This window comes from Oncorhynchus keta, chromosome 3 (genome assembly GCF_023373465.1).
Source record: "Oncorhynchus keta strain PuntledgeMale-10-30-2019 chromosome 3, Oket_V2, whole genome shotgun sequence".
NCBI classification, from domain to species: domain Eukaryota; kingdom Metazoa; phylum Chordata; class Actinopteri; order Salmoniformes; family Salmonidae; genus Oncorhynchus; species Oncorhynchus keta.
In genome coordinates, this window is record NC_068423.1 from 33588257 (window position 1) to 33603696 (window position 15440).

The following is a 15440-nucleotide window of genomic DNA, read 5'->3' on the forward strand; positions in this document are numbered from 1 at the left end:
ATTGCCCTGTCATTAACAGCCTCAAGGAGTTATGGAGTCTCCCATTGCCCTGTCATTAACAGCCTCAAGGAGTTATGGAGTCTCCCATTGCCCTGTCATTAACAGCCTCAAGGAGTTGTGGAATCTCCCATTGCCCTGTCATTAACAGCCTCAAGGAGTTGTGGAGTCTCCCATTGCCCTGTCATTAACAGCCACAAAGAGTTGTGGAGTCTCCTATTGCTCTGTCATTAACAGCCTCAAGGAGTTGTGGAGTCTCCCATTGCCCTGTCATTAACAGCCACAAGGAGTTGTGGAGTCTCCCATTGCCCTGTCATTAACAGCCTCAAAGAGTTATGGAGTCTCCCATTGCCCTGTCATTAACAGCCTCAAGGAGTTATGGAGTCTCCCATTGCCCTGTCATTAACAGCCTCAAGGAGTTATGGAGTCTCCCATTGCCCTGTCATTAACAGCCACAATGAGTCATGGAGTCTCCCATTGCCCTGTCATTAACAGCCTCAAGGAGTTATGGAGTCTCCCATTGCCCTGTCATTAACAGCCTCAAGGAGTTATGGAGTCTCCCATTGCCCTGTCATTAACAGCCTCAAGGAGTTGTGGAGTCTCCTATTGCTCTGTCATTAACAGCCTCAAGGAGTTGTGGAGTCTCCCATTGCCCTGTCATTAACAGCCTCAAGGAGTTATGGAGTCTCCCATTGCCCTGTCATTAACAGCCTCAAGGAGTCTCCCATTGCCCTGTCATTAACAGCCACAATGAGTTATGGAGTCTCCCATTGCCCTGTCATTAACAGCCTCAAGGAGTTATGGAGTCTCCCATTGCCCTGTCATTAACAGCCTCAAGGAGTCTCCCATTGCCCTGTCATTAACAGCCTCAGGAGTCTCCCATTGCCCTGTCATTAACAGCCTCAAGGAGTTGTGGACTCTCCCATTGCCCTGTCATTAACAGCCTCAAGGAGTTGTGGAGTCTCCCATTGCCCTGTCATTAACAGCCTCAAGGAGTTGTGGAGTCTCCCATTGCCCTGTCATTAACAGCCTCAAGGAGTTGTGGAGTCTCCCATTGCCCTGTCATTAACAGCCTCAAGGAGTTGTGGAGTCTCCCATTGCCCTGTCATTAACAGCCTCAAGGAGTTGTGGAGTCTCCCATTGCCCTGTCATTAACAGCCTCAAGGAGTTGTGGAGTCTCCCATTGCCCTGTCATTAACAGCCTCAAGGAGTTGTGGAGTCTCCCATTGCCCTGTCATTAACAGCCTCAAGGAGTTATGGAGTCTCCCATTGCCCTGTCATTAACAGTCTCAAGGAGTTATGGAGTCTCCCATTGCCCTGTCATGAACAGCCTCAAGGAGTTATGGAGTCTCCCATTGCCCTGTCATTAACAGCCTCAAGGAGTTATGGAGTCTCCCATTGCCCTGTCATTAACAGCCTCAAGGAGTTATGGAGTCTCCCATTGCCCTGTCATTAACAGCCTCAAGGAGTTATGGAGTCTCCCATTGCCCTGTCATTAACAGCCTCAAGGAGTTGTGGAATCTCCCATTGCCCTGTCATTAACAGCCTCAAGGAGTTGTGGAGTCTCCCATTGCCCTGTCATTAACAGCCTCAAAGAGTTGTGGAGTCTCCTATTGCTCTGTCATTAACAGCCTCAAGGAGTTGTGGAGTCTCCCATTGCCCTGTCATTAACAGCCACAAGGAGTTGTGGAGTCTCCCATTGCTCTGTCATTAACAGCCTCAAGGAGTTGTGGAGTCTCCCACTGCCCTGTCATTAACAGCCTCAAGGAGTTGTGGAGTCTCCCACTGCCCTGTCATTAACAGCCTCAAGGAGTTGTGGAGTCTCCCATTGCCCTGTCATTAACAGCCACAAGGAGTTGTGGGAGTCTCCCTATTGCTCTGTCATTAACAGCCTCAAGGAGTTGTGGAGTCTCCCATTGCCCTGTCATTAACAGCCTCAAGGAGTTGTGGAGTCTCCCATTGCCCTGTCATTAACAGCCTCAAGGAGTTGTGGAGTCTCCCATTGCCCTGTCATTAACAGCCTCAAGGAGTTATGGAGTCTCCCATTGCCCTGTCATTAACAGCCTCAAGGAGTTATGGAGTCTCCCATTGCCCTGTCATTAACAGCCTCAAGGAGTTATGGAGTCTCCCATTGCCCTGTCATTAACAGCCACAATGAGTTATGGAGTCTCCCATTGCCCTGTCATTAACAGCCTCAAGGAGTTATGGAGTCTCCCATTGCCCTGTCATTAACAGCCTCAAGGAGTTATGGAGTCTCCCATTGCCCTGTCATTAACAGCCTCAAGGAGTCTCCCATTGCCCTGTCATTAACAGCCACAATGAGTTATGGAGTCTCCCATTGCCCTGTCATTAACAGCCTCAAGGAGTTATGGAGTCTCCCATTGCCCTGTCATTAACAGCCTCAAGGAGTCTCCCATTGCCCTGTCATTAACAGCCTCAAGGAGTTGTGGAGTCTCCCATTGCCCTGTCATTAACAGCCTCAAGGAGTTGTGGAGTCTCCCATTGCCCTGTCATTAACAGCCTCAAGGAGTTGTGGAGTCTCCCATTGCCCTGTCATTAACAGCCTCAAGGAGTTGTGGAGTCTCCCATTGCCCTGTCATTAACAGCCTCAAGGAGTTGTGGAGTCTCCCATTGCCCTGTCATTAACAGCCTCAAGGAGTTGTGGAGTCTCCCATTGCCCTGTCATTAACAGCCTCAAGGAGTTGTGGAGTCTCCCATTGCCCTGTTATAACAGCCTCAAGGAGTTGTGGAGTCTCCCATTGCCCTGTCATTAACAGCCTCAAGGAGTTGTGGAGTCTCCCATTGCCCTGTCATTAACAGCCTCAAGGAGTTGGAGTCTCCCATTGCCCTGTCATTAACAGCCTCAAGGAGTTGTGGAGTCTCCCATTGCCCTGTCATTAACAGCCTCAAGGAGTTGTGGAGTCTCCCATTGCCCTGTCATTAACAGCCTCAAGGAGTTGTGGAGTCTCCCATTGCCCTGTCATTAACAGCCTCAAGGAGTTGTGGAGTCTCCCATTGCCCTGTCATTAACAGCCTCACGGAGTTGTGGAGTCTCCCATTGCCCTGTCATTAACAGCCTCAAGGAGTTATGGAGTCTCCCATTGCCCTGTCATTAACAGCCTCACGGAGTTGTGGAGTCTCCCATTGCCCTGTCATTAACAGCCTCAAGGAGTTGTGGAGTCTCGTATCTAGGTCACGGATCATGGTCTTAATCTTCAGTCAGCCATATAAATATACATTGAGGGTTTAGTGATATTAAAGGTACAGTAGTTTACCTGGTGGAGTGGAGAACACTGTATGAAGTGATACTAAAGGTACAGTAGTTTACCTGGTGGAGTGGAGAACACTGTATGAAGTGATACTAAAGGTACAGTAGTTTACCTGGTGGAGTGGAGAACACTGTATGAAGTGATACTAAAGGTACAGTAGTTTACCTGGTGGAGTGGAGAGCACTGTATGAAGTGATATTAAAGGTACAGTAGTTTACCTGGTGGAGTGGAGAACACTGTATGAAGTGATATTAAAGGTACAGTAGTTTACCTGGTGGAGTGGAGAGCACTGTATGAAGTGATATTAAAGGTACAGTAGTTTACCTGGTGGAGTGGAGAACACTGTATGAAGTGATATTAAAGGTACAGTAGTTTACCTGGTGGAGTGGAGAACACTGTATGAAGTGATATTAAAGGTACAGTAGTTTACCTGGTGGAGTGGAGAGCACTGTATGAAGTGATATTAAAGGTACAGTAGTTTACCTGGTGGAGTGGAGAACACTGTATGAAGTGATACTAAAGGTACAGTAGTTTACCTGGTGGAGTGGAGAACACTGTATGAAGTGATACTAAAGGTACAGTAGTTTACCTGGTGGAGTGGAGAACACTGTATGAAGTGATACTAAAGGTACAGTAGTTTACCTGGTGGAGTGGAGAGCACTGTATGAAGTGATACTAAAGGTACAGTAGTTTACCTGGTGGAGTGGAGAACACTGTATGAAGTGATACTAAAGGTACAGTAGTTTACCTGGTGGAGTGGAGAGCACTGTATGAAGTGATACTAAAGGTACAGTAGTTTACCTGGTGGAGTGGAGAGCACTGTATGAAGTGATACTAAAGGTACAGTAGTTTACCTGGTGGAGTGGAGAACACTGTATGAAGTGATACTAAAGGTACAGTAGTTTACCTGGTGGAGTGGAGAGCACTGTATGAAGTGATATTAAAGGTACAGTAGTTTACCTGGTGGAGTGGAGAGCACTGTATGAAGTGATATTAAAGGTACAGTAGTTTACCTGGTGGAGTGGAGAACACTGTATGAAGTGATATTAAAGGTACAGTAGTTTACCTGGTGGAGTGGAGAGCACTGTATGAAGTGATACTAAAGGTACAGTAGTTTACCTGGTGGAGTGGAGAACACTGTATGAAGTGATACTAAAGGTACAGTAGTTTACCTGGTGGAGTGGAGAGCACTGTATGAAGTGATATTAAAGGTACAGTAGTTTACCTGGTGGAGTGGAGAGCACTGTATGAAGTGATATTAAAGGTACAGTAGTTTACCTGGTGGAGTGGAGAGCACTGTATGAAGTGATATTAAAGGTACAGTAGTTTACCTGGTGGAGTGGAGAGCACTGTATGAAGTGATATTAAAGGTACAGTAGTTTACCTGGTGGAGTGGAGAGCACTGTATGAAGTGATACTAAAGGTACAGTAGTTTACCTGGTGGAGTGGAGAGCACTGTATGAAGTGATATTAAAGGTACAGTAGTTTACCTGGTGGAGTGGAGAACACTGTATGAAGTGATACTAAAGGTACAGTAGTTTACCTGGTGGAGTGGAGAGCACTGTATGAAGTGATACTAAAGGTACAGTAGTTTACCTGGTGGAGTGGAGAGCACTGTATGAAGTGATACTAAAGGTACAGTAGTTTACCTGGTGGAGTGGAGAGCACTGTATGAAGTGATATTAAAGGTACAGTAGTTTACCTGGTGGAGTGGAGAACACTGTATGAAGTGATACTAAAGGTACAGTAGTTTACCTGGTGGAGTGGAGAACACTGTATGAAGTGATACTAAAGGTACAGTAGTTTACCTGGTGGAGTGGAGAACACTGTATGAAGTGATACTAAAGGTACAGTAGTTTACCTGGTGGAGTGGAGAGCACTGTATGAAGTGATACTAAAGGTACAGTAGTTTACCTGGTGGAGTGGAGAGCACTGTATGAAGTGATACTAAAGGTACAGTAGTTTACCTGGTGGAGTGGAGAGCACTGTATGAAGTGATACTAAAGGTACAGTAGTTTACCTGGTGGAGTGGAGAGCACTGTATGAAGTGATACTAAAGGTACAGTAGTTTACCTGGTGGAGTGGAGAGCACTGTATGAAGTGATACTAAAGGTACAGTAGTTTACCTGGTGGAGTGGAGAGCACTGTATGAAGTGATATTAAAGGTACAGTAGTTTACCTGGTGGAGTGGAGAGCACTGTATGAAGTGATACTAAAGGTACAGTAGTTTACCTGGTGGAGTGGAGAACACTGTATGAAGTGATATTAAAGGTACAGTAGTTTACCTGGTGGAGTGGAGAACACTGTATGAAGTGATATTAAAGGTACAGTAGTTTACCTGGTGGAGTGGAGAGCACTGTATGAAGTGATACTAAAGGTACAGTAGTTTACCTGGTGGAGTGGAGAACACTGTATGAAGTGATACTAAAGGTACAGTAGTTTACCTGGTGGAGTGGAGAACACTGTATGAAGTGATATTAAAGGTACAGTAGTTTACCTGGTGGAGTGGAGAGCACTGTATGAAGTGATACTAAAGGTACAGTAGTTTACCTGGTGGAGTGGAGAGCACTGTATGAAGTGATATTAAAGGTACAGTAGTTTACCTGGTGGAGTGGAGAGCACTGTATGAAGTGATATTAAAGGTACAGTAGTTTACCTGGTGGAGTGGAGAGCACTGTATGAAGTGATATTAAAGGTACAGTAGTTTACCTGGTGGAGTGGAGAGCACTGTATGAAGTGATACTAAAGGTACAGTAGTTTACCTGGTGGAGTGGAGAGCACTGTATGAAGTGATATTAAAGGTACAGTAGTTTACCTGGTGGAGTGGAGAGCACTGTATGAAGTGATACTAAAGGTACAGTAGTTTACCTGGTGGAGTGGAGAGCACTGTATGAAGTGATATTAAAGGTACAGTAGTTTACCTGGTGGAGTGGAGAGCACTGTATGAAGTGATATTAAAGGTACAGTAGTTTACCTGGTGGAGTGGAGAACACTGTATGAAGTGATATTAAAGGTACAGTAGTTTACCTGGTGGAGTGGAGAGCACTGTATGAAGTGATATTAAAGGTACAGTAGTTTACCTGGTGGAGTGGAGAGCACTGTATGAAGTGATATTAAAGGTACAGTAGTTTACCTGGTGGAGTGGAGAACACTGTATGAAGTGATACTAAAGGTACAGTAGTTTACCTGGTGGAGTGGAGAGCACTGTATGAAGTGATACTAAAGGTACAGTAGTTTACCTGGTGGAGTGGAGAGCACTGTATGAAGTGATACTAAAGGTACAGTAGTTTACCTGGTGGAGTGGAGAACACTGTATGAAGTGATATTAAAGGTACAGTAGTTTACCTGGTGGAGTGGAGAGCACTGTATGAAGTGATATTAAAGGTACAGTAGTTTACCTGGTGGAGTGGAGAGCACTGTATGAAGTGATACTAAAGGTACAGTAGTTTACCTGGTGGAGTGGAGAACACTGTATGAAGTGATACTAAAGGTACAGTAGTTTACCTGGTGGAGTGGAGAACACTGTATGAAGTGATACTAAAGGTACAGTAGTTTACCTGGTGGAGTGGAGAACACTGTATGAAGTGATATTAAAGGTACAGTAGTTTACCTGGTGGAGTGGAGAACACTGTATGAAGTGATATTAAAGGTACAGTAGTTTACCTGGTGGAGTGGAGAGCACTGTATGAAGTGATATTAAAGGTACAGTAGTTTACCTGGTGGAGTGGAGAGCACTGTATGAAGTGATACTAAAGGTACAGTAGTTTACCTGGTGGAGTGGAGAGCACTGTATGAAGTGATATTAAAGGTACAGTAGTTTACCTGGTGGAGTGGAGAACACTGTATGAAGTGATACTAAAGGTACAGTAGTTTACCTGGTGGAGTGGAGAGCACTGTATGAAGTGATATTAAAGGTACAGTAGTTTACCTGGTGGAGTGGAGAACACTGTATGAAGTGATACTAAAGGTACAGTAGTTTACCTGGTGGAGTGGAGAGCACTGTATGAAGTGATATTAAAGGTACAGTAGTTTACCTGGTGGAGTGGAGAGCACTGTATGAAGTGATATTAAAGGTACAGTAGTTTACCTGGTGGAGTGGAGAACACTGTATGAAGTGATATTAAAGGTACAGTAGTTTACCTGGTGGAGTGGAGAACACTGTATGAAGTGATATTAAAGGTACAGTAGTTTACCTGGTGGAGTGGAGAGCACTGTATGAAGTTGATGGGCGGTTCACTCTGTTTGCTCTTCAGCCTCAGCATGTTGTCAGCATAGCCCCAACTCAAGATGGCAGACCACTGGATATCTGTACTGTGCATGCTCCTCACACCTAGAGACACAGAGGAGAGGGTCAGTGCTCCTCAACACCTAGAGACACAGAGGAGAGGGTCAGTGCGCCTCAACACCTAGAGACACAGAGGAGAGGGTCAGTGCTCCTCAACACCTAGAGACACAGAGGAGAGGGTCAGTGCTCCTCAACACCTAGAGACACAGAGGAGAGGGTCAGTGCGCCTCAACACCTAGAGACACAGAGGAGAGGGTCAGTGCTCCTCAACACCTAGAGACACAGAGGAGAGGGTCAGTGCTCCTCAACACCTAGAGACACAGAGGAGAGGGTCAGTGCTCCTCAACACCTAGAGACACAGAGGAGAGGGTCAGTGCTCCTCAACACCTAGAGACACAGAGGAGAGGGTCAGTGCTCCTCAACACCTAGAGACACAGAGGAGAGGGTCAGTGCTCCTCAACACCTAGAGACACAGAGGAGAGGGTCAGTGCTCCTCAACACCTAGAGACACAGAGGAGAGGGTCAGTGCTCCTCAACACCTAGAGACACAGAGGAGAGGGTCAGTGCTCCTCAACACCTAGAGACACAGAGGAGAGGGTCAGTGATCCTCAACACCTAGAGACACAGAGGAGAGGGTCAGTGCTCCTCAACACCTAGAGACACAGAGGAGAGGGTCAGTGCTCCTCAACACCTAGAGAAACAGAGGAGAGGGTCAGTGCTCCTCAACACCTAGAGACACAGAGAAGAGGGTCAGTGCTCCTCAACACCTAGAGAAACAGAGGAGAGGGTCAGTGCTCCTCAACACCTAGAGACACAGAGAAGAGGGTCAGTGCTCCTCAACACCTAGAGACACAGAGGAGAGGGTCAGTGCTCCTCACACCTAGAGACACAGAGGAGAGGGTCAGTGCTCCTCAACACCTAGAGACACAGAGAAGAGGGTCAGTGCTCCTCAACACCTAGAGACACAGAGGAGAGGGTCAGTGCTCCTCAACACCTAGATACACAGAGGAGAGGGTCAGTGCTCCTCAACACCTAGAGACACAGAGGAGAGGGTCAGTGCTCCTCAACACCTAGAGACACAGAGGAGAGGGTCAGTGCTCCTCACACCTAGAGAGACAGAGGAGAGGGTCAGTGCTCCTCACACCTAGAGAGACAGAGGAGAGGGTCAGTGCTCCTCACACCTAGAGACACAGAGGAGAGGGTCAGTGCTCCTCACACCTAGAGAGACAGAGGAGAGGGTCAGTGCTCCTCAACACCTAGAGACACAGAGGAGAGGGTCAGTGCTCCTCACACCTAGAGAGACAGAGGAGAGGGTCAGTGCTCCTCACACCTAGAGAGACAGAGGAGAGGGTCAGTGCTCCTCACACCTAGAGACACAGAGGAGAGGGTCAGTGCTCCTCACACCTAGAGAGACAGAGGAGAGGGTCAGTGCTCCTCACACCTAGAGACACAGAGGAGAGGGTCAGTGCTCCTCACACCTAGAGACACAGAGGAGAGGGTCAGTGCTCCTCACACCTAGAGAGACAGAGGAGAGGGTCAGTGCTCCTCACACCTAGAGACACAGAGGAGAGGGTCAGTGCTCCTCACACCTAGAGAGACAGAGGAGAGGGTCAGTGCTCCTCAACACCTAGAGACACAGAGGAGAGGGTCAGTGCTCCTCAACACCTAGAGACACAGAGAGGGTCAGTGCTCCTCAACACCTAGAGACACAGAGGAGAGGGTCAGTGCTCCTCACACCTAGAGAGACACAGAGGAGAGGGTCAGTGCTCCTCAACACCTAGAGACACAGAGGAGAGGGTCAGTGCTCCTCAACACCTAGAGACACAGAGGAGAGGGTCAGTGCTCCTCACACCTAGAGACACAGAGGAGAGGGTCAGTGCTCCTCACACCTAGAGACACAGAGGAGAGGGTCAGTGCTCCTCACACCTAGAGACACAGAGGAGAGGGTCAGTGCTCCTCACACCTAGAGACACAGAGGAGAGGGTCAGTGCTCCTCACACCTAGAGACACAGAGGAGAGGGTCAGTGCTCCTCACACCTAGAGAGACAGAGGAGAGGGTCAGTGCTCCTCAACACCTAGAGACACAGAGGAGAGGGTCAGTGCTCCTCACACCTAGAGAGACAGAGGAGAGGGTCAGTGCTCCTCACACCTAGAGACACAGAGGAGAGGGTCAGTGCTCCTCACACCTAGAGACACAGAGGAGAGGGTCAGTGCTCCTCACACCTAGAGAGACACAGAGGAGAGGGTCAGTGCTCCTCACACCTAGAGACACAGAGGAGAGGGTCAGTGCTCCTCACACCTAGAGACACAGAGGAGAGGGTCAGTGCTCCTCACACCTAGAGAGACAGAGGAGAGGGTCAGTGCTCCTCAACACCTAGAGACACAGAGGAGAGGGTCAGTGCTCCTCAACACCTAGAGAGACAGAGGAGAGGGTCAGTGCTCCTCAACACCTAGAGACACAGAGGAGAGGGTCAGTGCTCCTCAACACCTAGAGACACAGAGAGAGGGTCAGTGCTCCTCAACACCTAGAGACACAGAGGAGAGGGTCAGTGCTCCTCACACCTAGAGAGACACAGAGGAGAGGGTCAGTGCTCCTCAACACCTAGAGACACAGAGGAGAGGGTCAGTGCTCCTCAACACCTAGAGACACAGAGGAGAGGGTCAGTGCTCCTCAACACCTAGAGACACAGAGGAGAGGGTCAGTGCTCCTCACACCTAAAGACACAGAGGAGAGGGTCAGTGCTCCTCACACCTAGACACAGAGGAGAGGGTCAGTGCTCCTCAACACCTAGAGACACAGAGGAGAGGGTCAGTGCTCCTCAACACCTAGAGACACAGAGGAGAGGGTCAGTGCTCCTCAACACCTAGAGACACAGAGGAGAGGGTCAGTGCTCCTCAACACCTAGAGACACAGAGGAGATAATAAATAGGTATGCCGATAGTGGACAACCTTGTTTTACTCCTCTAGACTGTAAAATATTTCATATTTTAAAATATTTCATATTTTACACCTGTTAGTTGCTACACTTAACTTCAACCCATTTTCTAAGAGATTCACCAAAATGTTTATATCCAAGGCATTTATATATAAACTCCAGTCGTACTTTATCAAAAGCCTTTTCAAAATCAGCTATGAATACCGGGCCTGGTTTCCCCAGATATTGCATAGTATTCTATTGTTTCCAGTACTTGTCTTATATTATCTCCAATGTATCGTCCATGTAAAGAACCTGTCTGATTAGGATGAATAATATCGGTCAACACCTTTTTAATTCTATGCGCGAAGCATGTCGCTAGAATTTTTGATTCACAACACTGAAGTGTAACGGGCCCTCCAATTTATTTTAAATAGACTGGATCCTTACCACCTGGATCCTGTTTCAGTAATAATTCAATCAAACCTTTTCGTTGAGTATCTGATAATCTACCATTTTTATAAGAGTGGTTAAAACATACTTATAACGGACCTCTGAGTACATGAAAAAAAGCTATAAACCTCCACTGGTATGCCATCCAGGCCTGGAGTTTAGTATACTACCACTGGTAGGCCATCCAGGCCTGGAGTTTAGTATACTACCACTGGTCTGCCATCCAGGCCTGGAGTTTAGTATACTACCACTGGTAGGCCATCCAGGCCTGGAGTTTAGTATACTACCACTGGTGTGCCATCCAGGCCTGGAGTTTAGTATACTACCACTGGTATGCCATCCAGGCCTGGAGTTTAGTATACTACCACTGGTAGGCCATCCAGGCCTGGAGTTTAGTATACTACCACTGGTGTGCCATCCAGGCCTGGAGTTTAGTATACTACCACTGGTAGGCCATCCAGGCCTGGAGTTTAGTATACTACCACTGGTAGGCCATCCAGGCCTGGAGTTTAGTATACTACCACTGGTGTGCCATCCAGGCCTGGAGTTTAGTATACTACCACTGGTAGGCCATCCAGGCCTGGAGTTTAGTATACTACCACTGGTCTGCCATCCAGGCCTGGAGTTTAGTATACTACCACTGGTAGGCCATCCAGGCCTGGAGTTTAGTATACTACCACTGGTGTGCCATCCAGGCCTGGAGTTTAGTATACTACCACTGGTATGCCATCCAGGCCTGGAGTTTAGTATACTACCACTGGTATGCCATCCAGGCCTGGAGTTTAGTATACTACCACTGGTATGCCATCCAGGCCTGGAGTTTAGTATACTACCACTGGTAGGCCATCCAGGCCTGGAGTTTAGTATACTACCACTGGTAGGCCATCCAGGCCTGGAGTTTAGTATACTACCACTGGTAGGCCATCCAGGCCTGGAGTTTAGTATACTACCACTGGTAGGCCATCCAGGCCTGGAGTTTAGTATACTACCACTGGTATGCCATCCAGGCCTGGAGTTTAGTATACTACCACTGGTCTGCCATCCAGGCCTGGAGTTTAGTATACTACCACTGGTCTGCCATCCAGGCCTGGAGTTTAGTATACTACCACTGGTCTGCCATCCAGGCCTGGAGTTTAGTATACTACCACTGGTATGCCATCCAGGCCTGGAGTTTAGTATACTACCACTGGTGTGCCATCCAGGCCTGGAGTTTAGTATACTACCACTGGTAGGCCATCCAGGCCTGGAGTTTAGTATACTACCACTGGTAGGCCATCCAGGCCTGGAGTTTAGTATACTACCACTGGTCTGCCATCCAGGCCTGGAGTTTAGTATACTACCACTGGTCTGCCATCCAGGCCTGGAGTTTAGTATACTACCACTGGTGTGCCATCCAGGCCTGGAGTTTAGTATACTACCACTGGTAGGCCATCCAGGCCTGGAGTTTAGTATACTACCACTGGTAGGCCATCCAGGCCTGGAGTTTAGTATACTACCACTGGTCTGCCATCCAGGCCTGGAGTTTAGTATACTACCACTGGTGTGCCATCCAGGCCTGGAGTTTAGTATACTACCACTGGTAGTGCCATCCAGGCCTGGAGTTTAGTATACTACCACTGGTGTGCCATCCAGGCCTGGAGTTTAGTATACTACCACTGGTATGCCATCCAGGCCTGGAGTTTAGTATACTACCACTGGTGTGCCATCCAGGCCTGGAGTTTAGTATACTACCACTGGTGTGCCATCCAGGCCTGGAGTTTAGTATACTACCACTGGTGTGCCATCCAGGCCTGGAGTTTAGTATACTACCACTGGTGTGCCATCCAGGCCTGGAGTTTAGTATACTACCACTGGTGTGCCATCCAGGCCTGGAGTTTAGTATACTACCACTGGTGTGCCATCCAGGCCTGGAGTTTAGTATACTACCACTGGTGTGCCATCCAGGCCTGGAGTTTAGTATACTACCACTGGTGTGCCATCCAGGCCTGGAGTTTAGTATACTACCACTGGTCTGCCATCCAGGCCTGGAGTTTAGTATACTACCACTGGTGTGCCATCCAGGCCTGGAGTTTAGTATACTACCACTGGTAGGCCATCCAGGCCTGGAGTTTAGTATACTACCACTGGTAGGCCATCCAGGCCTGGAGTTTAATATACTACCACTGGTGTGCCATCCAGGCCTGGAGTTTAGTATACTACCACTGGTAGTTCCATCCAGGCCTGGAGTTTAGTATAATATACTACTGTGTCACCTTGTTCCATCCAGGCCTGGAGTTTAGTATAATACCACTGGTCTGCCATCCAGGCCTAGAGTTTTGTATAACTACCACTGGTGTGCCATCCAGGCCTGGAGTTTAGTATACTACCACTGGTCTGCCATCCAGGCCTGGAGTTTAGTATAATACCACTGGTGTGCCATCCAGGCCTAATGTGTCAGTTTAGTATAATACCACTGGTGTGCCATCCAGGCCTAGAGTTTAAGTATACCTTGTTCCACTGGTCTGCCATCCAGGCCTGGAGTTTAGTATAATACCACTGGTCATGCCATCCAGGCCTGGAGTTTAATATACTACCACTGTTCTAGGCCATCCAGGCCTGGAGTTTAATATAACTACCACTGGTATAATATACTAGGCCATCCAGGCCTGGAGTTTAGTATACTACCACTGGTCAGGCCATCCAGGCCTGGAGTTTAGTATACTAACCACTGGTAGTGCCATCCAGGCCTGGAGTTTAGTATACTACCACTGGTCTGCCATCCAGGCCTGGAGTTTATATATAATGTGTCACTGGTTCCCAGTATAATATCCAGGCCTGGAGTTTAGTATACTACCACTGGTAGGCCATCCAGGCCTTGAGTTTAGTATACTACCACTGGTAGGCCATCCAGGCCTGGAGTTTAGTATACTACCACTGGTCTGCCATCCAGGCCTAGAGTTTTGTATACTACCACTGGTGTGCCATCCAGGCCTGGAGTTTAGTATACTACCACTGGTCTGCCATCCAGGCCTGGAGTTTAGTATACTACCACTGGTGTGCCATCCAGGCCTAGAGTTTAGTATACTACCACTGGTGTGCCATCCAGGCCTAGAGTTTAGTATACTACCACTGGTCTGCCATCCAGGCCTGGAGTTTAGTATACTACCACTGGTATGCCATCCAGGCCTGGAGTTTAGTATACTACCACTGGTAGGCCATCCAGGCCTAGTATAATACACTAATGTGTCACCTTGTTCCTAGTATAATACACTAATGTGTCACCTTGTTCCCAGTATAATATAATGTGTCACCTTGTTCCTAGTATAATATACTAATGTGTCACCTTGTTCCTAGTATAATATACTAATGTGTCACCTTGTTCCTAGTATAATATAATGTGTCACCTTGTTCCTAGTATAATATAATGTGTCACCTTGTTCCTAGTATAATATATGTGTCACCTTGTTCCTAGTATAATATACTAATGTGTCACCTTGTTCCTAGTATAATATACTAATGTGTCACCTTGTTCCTAGTATAATATACTGTGTCACCTTGTTCCTAGTATAATATACTGTGTCACCTTGTTCCTAGTATAATATACTAATGTGTCACCTTGTTCCTAGTATAATATACTAATGTGTCACCTTGTTCCTAGTATAATACACTAATGTGTCACCTTGTTCCTAGTATAATATACTAATGTGTCACCTTGTTCCTAGTATAATACACTAATGTGTCACCTTGTTCCCAGTATAATATAATGTGTCACCTTGTTCCTAGTATAATATCATCATGAGTTCCTAGTATAGTTATAATGTGTCACCTTGTTCCAGTATAATATAATGTGCTTGTTCCTGGTCGGGAATATAATGTGTCACCTTGACCCAAACCTCTCTCCATGGGGCTGGCTGAAACACACTGCAGGGTCTGGAGAGCTGGGGGAGCCCACATACTCACCCCACTTCAGGCCCTTGATCCAGGACAAGGGACTCTGGGGAGGGGGAGGGAAGAGAGGAGGAAGAGGAGGAAGAGGAAGGGAGAGAGAGAGGACGATTATTCAACAGCACTGCATAGCCCACCCAGATTCATATCATTTCACTTCAATGAAATCGTCATGTAGAAAAGTCCACTTAGCACTACATTTATATATATGTATAAAAAAAACTTTATTTAACATTTATTTAACTAGGCTAGTCAGTTAAGAACAAATTCTTATTTACAATGACGGCCGACCAGGGAACAGTGGGTTAACTGCCTTGTTCAGGGGAACAGTGGGTTAACTGCCTTGTTCAGGGGAACAGTGGGTTAACTGCCTTGTTCAGGGGAACAGTGGGTTAACTGCCTTGTTCAGGGGAACAGTGGGTTAACTGCCTTGTTCAGGGAACAGTGGGTTAACTGCCTTGTTCAGGGAACAGTGGGTTAACTGCCTTGTTCAGGGAACAGTGGGTTAACTGCCTTGTTCAGGGGAACAGTGGGTTAACTGCCTTGTCCAGGGAACAGTGGGTTAACTGCATTGTCCAGGGAACAGTGGGTTAACTG

The 15440-nt window shown here is 47.3% G+C and overlaps 1 protein-coding gene and 1 long non-coding RNA gene across 2 annotated transcripts in view; one reads left to right on the forward strand and one right to left on the reverse strand.

The window, feature by feature from the left end:
• Positions 1-15440, reverse strand: part of lyst (lysosomal trafficking regulator) — a 282509-nt gene that overhangs the window by 20098 nt on the left and 246971 nt on the right. Inside the window, 3 exon segments of the mRNA XM_052497067.1 lie at positions 7460-7596; positions 14671-14677; positions 14725-14892. Coding sequence (XP_052353027.1) covers positions 7460-7596; positions 14671-14677; positions 14725-14892 — 312 coding nt within the window.
• Positions 4546-6936, forward strand: LOC127915936 (uncharacterized). The gene is made up of 4 exons (XR_008093004.1): positions 4546-4636; positions 5379-5590; positions 6015-6120; positions 6810-6936. It is a non-coding gene; the product is annotated as an uncharacterized LOC127915936 (long non-coding RNA).